The 9,676-nt window shown below is 30.3% G+C and overlaps 1 protein-coding gene across 1 annotated transcript; it reads left to right on the top strand.

Annotated features, from left to right (window-relative positions):
• The first annotated feature begins 2,375 nt into the window (after window positions 1–2,375).
• Window positions 2,376–4,361, top strand: LOC132285090 ((S)-N-methylcoclaurine 3'-hydroxylase isozyme 1-like). Its single transcript, XM_059787256.1, has 2 exons — window positions 2,376–3,452; window positions 3,548–4,361. Exons 1-2 carry the CDS (start codon window positions 2,547–2,549, stop codon window positions 4,151–4,153), a joined length of 1,512 nt encoding a protein of 503 aa, XP_059643239.1. The 5' UTR covers window positions 2,376–2,546; the 3' UTR covers window positions 4,154–4,361.
• The last annotated feature ends 5,315 nt before the right edge of the window (window positions 4,362–9,676 follow it).

Raw genomic sequence — 9,676 nt, forward strand, 5'->3', positions numbered from 1 at the left:
CCAACACGTTAGTATTAAGTTACATATGAATTATATTACTTTCAAAACATTAATTATTGAACTTGTTAGATTTTTGTCATTGTTCTATATGAATATCTGATCTCTTCTCTTAAATTTAGTGTTTTTCAATTGTTCTTTATTATTTTACTTCCGAAATGTAAATTTTGGAAATACGGATCCTCTCATGAGAGTATCTCTTTCCTCTCTCTCTCCTCAACCTCTTTCTCTCTATAAATATTAGATACACGACCAAAATTTTCGCTTCCCTTTTAATAATTTCTGTACATACCCAAATTTCGCTTGCCGAAATATGCTGCCGGGTTATTCTTGTGCTTGCTGTTTAAGATAATATATTTATAAAAATAACATACATATATATATATATATAAAAGAAAAAATATGATTAATTCTGGAAACAAAAATAATAATAATAAATAATAAATGGAGTCGACAACGATGTCTTCGACGAGATCAGACAATGTTGATGAACTTCCTCAGCCAAAAAAAAAAATTAAAAAAAAACTTCCTCACACCTCTTAAACATGTCTCCTTACTGTTACTGTCATTAATGATGTTCCTGAACGAATTGAAGATGGTTTTCCTCGTGCAGAGAGTGATCTAAGATTCTCATCTACCTTTTCATTATTTATTTTGTTTCCAGAATTAATCATTTTTTTTTTCTTTTATATATATATATTTGTGTATTATTATCTTTATAAATATATCATCAAGCACAATAAGAACCCCGGCGGCGGATTCCGAATGCGAAATTTGGGTACATATGGAAGTTATTAAAAAGAGAAGATAAAAATTTGGTCTTATATCTAAGATTTAGAGAGGAAAAGAGGTTAAGGAGAGAGAGAAAGAGGGAGATAGAAATGTGACAAATGACGTGCTTTAATGAATGACTGTCTTAATATTAGCACACATGAATAATAAAGAACGATTGAAAAATACTAAATTTAAGAGGAGATCTAGAATGTCACTGGTAAAAAAAAAAAAAAAAAGACAAGTGAAAGGAACCATTTTTATGGTTTTAACATTCCAGACAATTTTTATTTTTATTTTCATTTTTTTTTCGAAAATAAAAAATAAAAAATCTAAACAAATTAATAATATTAATGTGAATCATGCGCAATTGAATAGTGGGTGTACTAGGTTGGATTAGCAATGCAAGAGCCTGCTTTTGATGTTTTGCCTTTAATGGAGAGCTTCCCTACTGATCCTTTTTGTATATATTCATCATTGGATCTTCTTGTGCCATGTCCCCTTTCATAATTCAAGGTAATATATTGTATGCATAAATTTCTTTGTGTAATAAATAAATTTTATTGTTGCTGGATGGAGATTGTTGGGTTAATTAGAAAAAAAAACAAAGCATCCTTTGTATTTGAGCCCAATGGACCAATTAATGAACGGCCGGTAACGTGGGAATTGGTCTATTGACTTATTGTTTTGAGCCGAAGTGGACTACTGAATACTACAAGACTATTCTCCCTAGTGTTATCTTTAGGTTGCCAGAAAGAAAAAAATACTACAAGACAAAATTACCACACTAAATTTATGGTGGTGGGGAATCAAGTCTACCCCACTGTTTAAAAACTTGAACCAAGTCTGTACCTATTACTTGTCAAGACGTAATGCTTTCACTGTGATAGGGCCACCTCAACGTGTAATGTCCCCTTTCATAATTCAAGGTAATATATTGTATGCATAAATTTCTTTGTGTAATAAATAAATTTTATTGTTGCTGGATGGAGATTGTTGGGTTAATTAGAAAAAAAAACAAAGCATCCTTTGTATTTGAGCCCAATGGACCAATTAATGAACGGCCGGTAACGTGGGAATTGGTCTATTGACTTATTGTTTTGAGCCAAAGTGGACTACTGAATACTACAAGACTATTCTCCCTAGTGTTATCTTTAGGTTGCCAGAAAGAAAAAAATACTACAAGACAAAATTACCACACTAAATTTATGGTGGTGGGGAATCAAGTCTACCCCACTGTTTAAAAACTTGAACCAAGTCTGTACCTATTACTTGTCAAGACGTAATGCTTTCACTGTGATAGGGCCACCTCAACGTGTCGGTTGATAAATAATTTGCGCATTTACAATTATACCTATTACTTTTTTCAACCGAACTCGCAGCTCTCTCGTTGCTGTCGCGGGCCATCTTGCTTACTTGAAGTGGGAGGCCTGAATACCTCCGGACACGTTACGGTCAAGTCACCTTGTCTACTTGGAGCAGACAGACCTGAACACTTCATAGGCTGGATGCTTGATGCGTGACACCGAATTAATGATTGAATTAAGCTATTAAATAGTGCGAACTATCAACCCATACATACCCAATTATTTTTCCATCCGAATTGGACGACAAGACCCTCTAACAATAGTTTACTTGATCAACCAACCACGGCTATCCTAGCAGGAATTGCTGACTTTAAACATGCATGCATCCTCTGTATATGCTAGTAAAATTAAGGTAATTGATAACAATACAATTACACTGCAAAAAGCCAGTTCTTGTTAGTACTGCAAGTCATGGCTAAAACTATTGCAAGTGAAGCAACCAATCTCTTCTTTCCTATAGCACTCCTCTTACCCATCATCTTTCTCATCCTAAAGCATTTCAAATCTTATTTCCTATCAAAAACTACCCTACCACTTCCACCAGGACCAAGTCCATGGCCAATATTAGGCAATGTTCTCGAAATGGGAAAAAAGCCTCACATCTCTCTAGCAAACCTTGCTCAGTCATATGGTCCAATCATGTCACTGAGACTAGGAACTGGAACCATGATCATCGGATCATCGAGAACTGCTGCAGAGGAAATTCTCAAGACCCATGATCGTATGTTGTCTGGACGACATGTTCCTCATTCAGTACCAGCTAAGTTCTCAAAATTAAATGATGCATCTGTTGGGTGGGCAGTGGAGTGCAATGATAGATGGAAGAATCTAAGAACAATATGCCGAACTGAGCTCTTCTCGGCCAAGGCAATGGAGTCTCAAGCATGTTCGAGAGAAAAAAAGGTGTTGGACATGGTGCAGTTTTTGAGTGCAAAAGAGGGAAATGAAGTGAAAATTGGCGAAGTGGCTTTTGCCACTGTGTTTAACATATTGAGTAATCTTCTATTATCGAGTGATTTTATGAGCTTTGAGAAGGAGATTGTGGATAAAGGGATGAAGGCTCTTTTGGCAAAATATGTTGAGCTGATTGGAGCTCTAAATGTGTCCGACTTGTATCCAATTTTAGGTGCATTAGATCTTCAGGGTATAAACAAGAAGACAATGGAAGTGTTTATGAGCGTCTGTTCCATGTGGGAGCCCATTATCAAAGACAGAAGAGAAGGAAGAAGCAGAGGCAATGCTTCAAGCCAAACGGACTTCTTGGACGCCCTCATTGACATTTCTTGCACCAATGAACAAATCAATTATCTGCTCCTGGTTTGCTCTCTTTTCTCCTCTCTCTCTCTCTCTATATATATGCATTTATTTATGCACAATCAATTATTCACACGTATGATGCGTCATTGTCACAGGAGCTATTCGCTGCTGGTACAGACTCTAGTACCAATGCTATTGAGTGGGCGATGGCAGAACTGATAAAAAGTCCAGAATCCATGAAGAAAGTCCGCGAAGAAATGACGAGAGAAATCAAACAAGATGTGCTAAAAGAATCACATCTACCTCAGCTACATTACCTACAAGCCGTTTTCAAAGAAACTCTAAGGCTGCACCCTCCAGCACCACTTCTGATTCCTCGCCGTGCACCTGACTCGTACAAAGTGATGAATTACTCCATTCCTAAGAATTCTCAAGTAGTAGTAAACGTTTGGGCGATTGGGCGAGACCCCATGTATTGGGACGATCCATTGAAATTTAAGCCAGAGAGGTTCCTCAACTCGACTTTGGATTTCAAAGGGCATGATCTTGAGTTCTTACCCTTCGGTGCAGGAAGAAGAATCTGCCCTGCCTTACCCTTGGCAGCAAAGTTTGTTCCTTTCGTACTTGCTTCATTGATTCATACTTTTGATTGGTCACTTCCACATGGAAATGATCACAATGAGCTAGACATGAATGAAAAGATTTCTCTGTTATTGGTGAAGGAAATACCCTTGGTCCTCATTCCCACACTTAGGAAATAAGCAACGGATTGCTAGCTCCAATCTACCTTATCTTCCTAGCTATCATATACTACTATTACAATAATCACACTTGTTTGTGTTCATCAAAGATATGGCTCATTACATCAGTTTTCAACTATGAAAGCTTAAGTTTATTTCAATACATACTTCTTGTATCAATAAAAGATATATCATATGATCACTAGCATCAATGGTACTTTTGTGTGTTCATCAGGAAACTAAGCTCATGAGCAATTGTTTATCTCAGTTCAAATTTCAAGTGGTGAGTTTAAAAAAATCGTGTCTTAGAAGGTCAATTTGTATGCACTTGGTTGATCTGTGATGTTTCCAATTTTCCCATTTTTCATTTTTTGGAATTTTGTTGCCGTGAGGGTATTTCTGTCTTTTCACATTTTTCGTACGGGATTTTAGTTGGGTCCATTTGCATTTCACACATTTTATTTTAGTAGCAAAATTCACATGCGATGCAAGTGGTGAATTAATTATGATTTTTTTTTTTTTTTTTTTTTTTTTTTTTTTTTTTTGCACACACTAAAATCAAATTGAAATATACTTAAATCCTGAAATAAACACCATTACAAAATATTTGAAGTATAAAATCGAAATTGAACTCAATTTATACAATCATAATTTACACAAATCCATGTAATACAATGATATACTATGATTTCAATTCGAATAAACAATTAAAGAAAATACAAAAAAAAAAAAATTATTAATAAATACAAACATATGTATATTGAGTATTTTCGAACTGATTATAACTAACTTATTAAATATGATTATATAAATAACAAATGCAATGGGATTGAATATGGTTCACACCATGCACTAAAAAAATATTTTATTTTACAAATACTAAAATCAAATTGAAACACACTTAAATCCTCAAAAACTACCATCATGAAATATTTAAACTATAAGCTCCGAAATAAACTCAATCGATTCAATCAAAATTTACACAAACGCATACAATACAATGATGTTTTGATTTCAATTCATATAGACAATTAAAATGCGTATAAATAATTAAATTTTTAAAAAATACAATTATATATAAATTTAGTACCTTTAGAGTTGATTATAGCTGACTTCATGTTGATGGGTTAACTTGAATCCTTTGGTTGAGACTAATCCATTTGAACGTTATTCACATTCAATGTAAGTAAGGTTATATTCAACCATAAATGAAAAAATATTGAATGGAACCTAACTTTTTAAAGGCTTACCGAGATAATTGGATAATTAATTTATTCAGTTCTTAAAAAAATTAATCTGTAGCAAACAAGTATCAAAAATTCGATAATGAATTGAAAAGGCAAACACCATTCACTTGCATGACCAATATTTTTTCATAAACAATATCATATGAATAATTTTTTAAAAGACACTAACTGATAAAAGAAAAAAATGAAGAGTTTTAATAAATAACATATATAAAAAATGACTTGAATTAAGGGTAAGGTTACCTAATATTGATGTCATAGTTGGAGAGTTCTTCAAGAATATCCTGCAACAAATAAAATTTTATTTTCTTCAATTCCTTGTTTTAGGTAACAAAACTTCCAATTTTATTGGTTGGTTAGAGATCCAAATGAATCTATATATGTGCATTTTTTAAATCATATACCCAGTTTTTTATGGAGGAAGAATATGTACTCTGGGCAAAAGTGATGGGAGGTAGCTTGTTTTTGCCAAAAGAAAAAGGAAAAGAAATGAGAGATTTTATTTTAGTACTAATACATGAACATGTACAAATGTTCTTAAGCTAATGAAAACGAATATCAGATATATATATATAGCATTCTTCTTCCATTTTTCATATTCCAAATGAGGATGCCAAATACATTACTCCCATTGCTATAGAAGGCAGTAATGCATCATCTATATATATATATATAGCATTCTTCTTCCATTTTTCATATTCCAAATGAGGATGCCAAATACATTACTCCCATTGCTATAGGAGGCAGTAATGCATCATCTAACCCCAACTAAACAAAAAGATGAAGATTCTGGTAAATCACAAGACATACCTTGCAACAATGAACCATCACATAATTTAAGAAAAATAAATGTTAGAAAACTCTGTAGACAATGAACCATCACATAATTTAAAAATACTATTAATAATATTTTTTAAAATTAAAAATAGTATAAAAATGTATTGAAATAATTAACTTTTTACATTTTTATAAGTATTATAGATAGATAAGAATATTATATTGAAAATATAAGTGACTATGAAACTGAAGTTGGGTGGACGTCTGTTTTAAAAACAAAAATAGTAGTCGCTTCTCAGCCTTTTTAGTTTTTAATTTTAAAAACAAAAATGGTAATTTATTTTTCCATTTACATTTTTTTTTTCCTTTTTTGTTTTAACCTTTCTGGAGCCATTATAAACCATTATATATAGTTGATATATATGTTAATAAATTTTCTAAATTTAAAAAAAAAAAATTGGAGATAGAGAAATTTTTTGAAGTTGGGTGGACTGTGTTTTAAAAACAAAAAATGGTACAATTTGTTCTTTCCCTTTTATGTTTTCTTTTTCTTTTTGTTGTGTGTGTGTCTGTGTTTTTTTTTTTTTTTTTTTTTTTTTTTTTTTTTTTGGAATAATGTGAATTAGGCTCTAGAATTTTTTGGGAGGAAATTTTTGGGAAGGAACGGGTTTGTTTTTAAATAGTGGAAATATTATAATTTTTTTTTCCATGTAAGTTTTTTTTTCTTTTCTTTTTTATAGTGAAGAATATAAAGAATAAAAAGTATAATTAATTTGATTTAAAAATACTTTTAATATTCTTTTAATATAAAAATTATGGTTTAAATATATACATGTTGAAGAATCTGAACAATCCAATAGAGTAATTAATTGGATTAAAAAACATGTTCTTTTGGTCTTCCTCAACCTTTTTTTTTATAAAATATTAGGTCATATATAATATATACATTTATATATCGTTATCTATCTCTCAATAGGACTCAAGTGTTGTATTTACATATAATAAAAATAAAATTTAAAAAAATTATAACTTTATATGGAGAGAGTTGTCCTACCCAAAGAAAAATAAATTCTTAAACTATCACAAGCAGAAGAAATCCAATATTACCAACTTAACCATAACTTTAAACTAATTTATAGATAAAAAATACTATAAACTCCGATATTTTGTTCACAATTCATCCTCATCACAAAAGAATCGGAAATTGTGTCATACAAAAGATTTACATTGTGGAGTCACCCAATTTTTGTTTGCCATTTATATCGCTATAAATAAGGATCTCCACTTGCTCGCATCTACAAAATCAATTAAAAATCTTCTTATTCCAAAACACATAAATTCCAAAATATCAAATTTTGTACAAAATTCAGTATATGTACATGTATATACCTACCCCTGTAATCTTTACTTCATAAAAATTATTGACAATAATATCTTCATAAAATATATTGTGTCACATATGTGCGCCCTATATATACACACATACACAAGATAACATATACATGCATACATAGATATCTATATTATAGAAGAAAAATAAAAGAAATTGGTGAAAGTAAGCTTACAGTTTACTTACCAGAATAAAGTTGACAATAATATCTTCATAGAATATCTTGTGTCGTATTTATGCGCCCTATATACACACACACACACAAAGATAACATAGACATGTATATATAGATATCTACATAATATAGAAAAAATTTAAAAGAAATACAAAGATAACATAGGCATGCATACATAGATATCTACATAATATATATAGAAGAAAAAAAGAAAAAAAATTGGTGGAAGTAAGCTTACGATTTCATTACCAGAACGAAGTTTTTCTCATACCCAGGCCTTTCTCAAGCAGTATCGTCTTCTTTATAAAAGTAGGAAAAAATAATAATTATGCAAGTGAGAAATTCGAACGGAAAATGAGAGCAAATATATTCTTATGCATGTATGTGTAACACAATTTATTAAAATTAAATAGAAAGATGGAAAGTCAAGAGTTGTAACTCTTGAAATAAATACAAGATATTTTTTTATTTGAAATAAATAAAAATGTATAAATGTTATATATAGAGAGAGAGAAAGATATTCGTGTTTAAGTGTAAGACAATTTATAAAAATTAAATAGAGAGATGGAAAGTCAAGTAACTCTTGAAATAAATGCAAGATTTTTTTGATATAAAAAAAATGTAAAAATGTTAAGAAATTCACAAAATGGCTTACACTTTTAGAATAAAATTAAGATAAGATATATATTAAGAAGAAATTTAATAAAGGTAATTTACCTTTAAAATGTATTAATTCTTGATTTTAATAAATATAAAATAGACTTGTGATTTAGGAAAAAAATTAATAAAGTTAATTTAGTTTTTAAAGGTATTACCTTTTTGTTTTAATTCATATAAAATAATTTATAATTAATGAAAATGTATCTAAATAATTGTAGAAAAAAATGCTTACATATAAGTAGTATTAATGCTGGACGGGGCAACTCAAATGACATAACTGTTGAATGATTAAAAGATTTTAATGTAAAGTATTTAATAAAAATTATTTTGTATTTTTTAAAAATCTAAAAATGCTAATAAATTATCTACACTTTTAGAATAGTATCCTTTAAAATGTATTAATTCTTGATTTTAATAAATATAAAATAGACTTGTGATTTAGGAAAGAAATTAATAAAGGTAATTTAGTTTTTAAAGGTATTACCTTTTTGTTTTAATTCATATAAAATAATTTATAATTAATGAAAATGTACTCAAATGACATAAGTGTTGAATGATTAAAAGATTTTAATGTAAGGTATTTAATAAAAATTATTTTGTATTTTTTTAAAATAAAAAAATGTTAAGAAATTAGCTACACTTTTAGAATAGTATAGATGTGAATTAAGTGGCATTTACTTGGTGGTGCATGTATTTAAATGTGTGGTGTAATTTTGAGGAAAAAAAAAAAAAAAAAAAAAAAAAGAAAAAAAAAAGAAAAGAAAAGAAAATTGGTGGAACCCACCACTACCACATACGTGGTCTAGAGACCACACATGGTCTCTCGTCCTTTCTCTCTCCCTCTAGTTTTCTTTCTCACTCTCATTTCTCTTCATTTTTCTTTTCTCTTGGAAGCAAACTTCAAGCTTTGATTCCTCTCTCTGTACTTGGAAATTTTAAGTGTCGTTTGAGGTAAAACGGAGAGCACGACGAGCTCTACGCGTGAATACCAACAATTTCAGCTTTGAGTCTCCTTAGGGATTTCGAAATTGGAAACCCATTTTAAGGGTTTTGCATCAATTTGAGGTAGGGGTTCTTAATTCATGTTTTTCTTGCTCCTTAGTGAATCATATCTCATAAAGTGTTGCAAGTATGCTTAATTTGAATGGTAATTATCTTAAAGATCTTCTACATGTTGTTTAGAAAATGCATGATTATGAATATGGGTTGTTTGGTGTGAAAAGCATGCTTAGATGTTGATTTGTTATGTGTATTCTGTTAATACATTACTCTAGATGATGAATATGGAATATGCT

The sequence above is a fragment of the Cornus florida genome, unplaced genomic scaffold, assembly GCF_030987335.1.
Source record: "Cornus florida cultivar Cherokee Brave unplaced genomic scaffold, ASM3098733v1 CherokeeBrave_3.0.0_Hap2_Chr11, whole genome shotgun sequence".
In the NCBI taxonomy this organism is placed as follows: Eukaryota; Viridiplantae; Streptophyta; class Magnoliopsida; order Cornales; family Cornaceae; genus Cornus; species Cornus florida.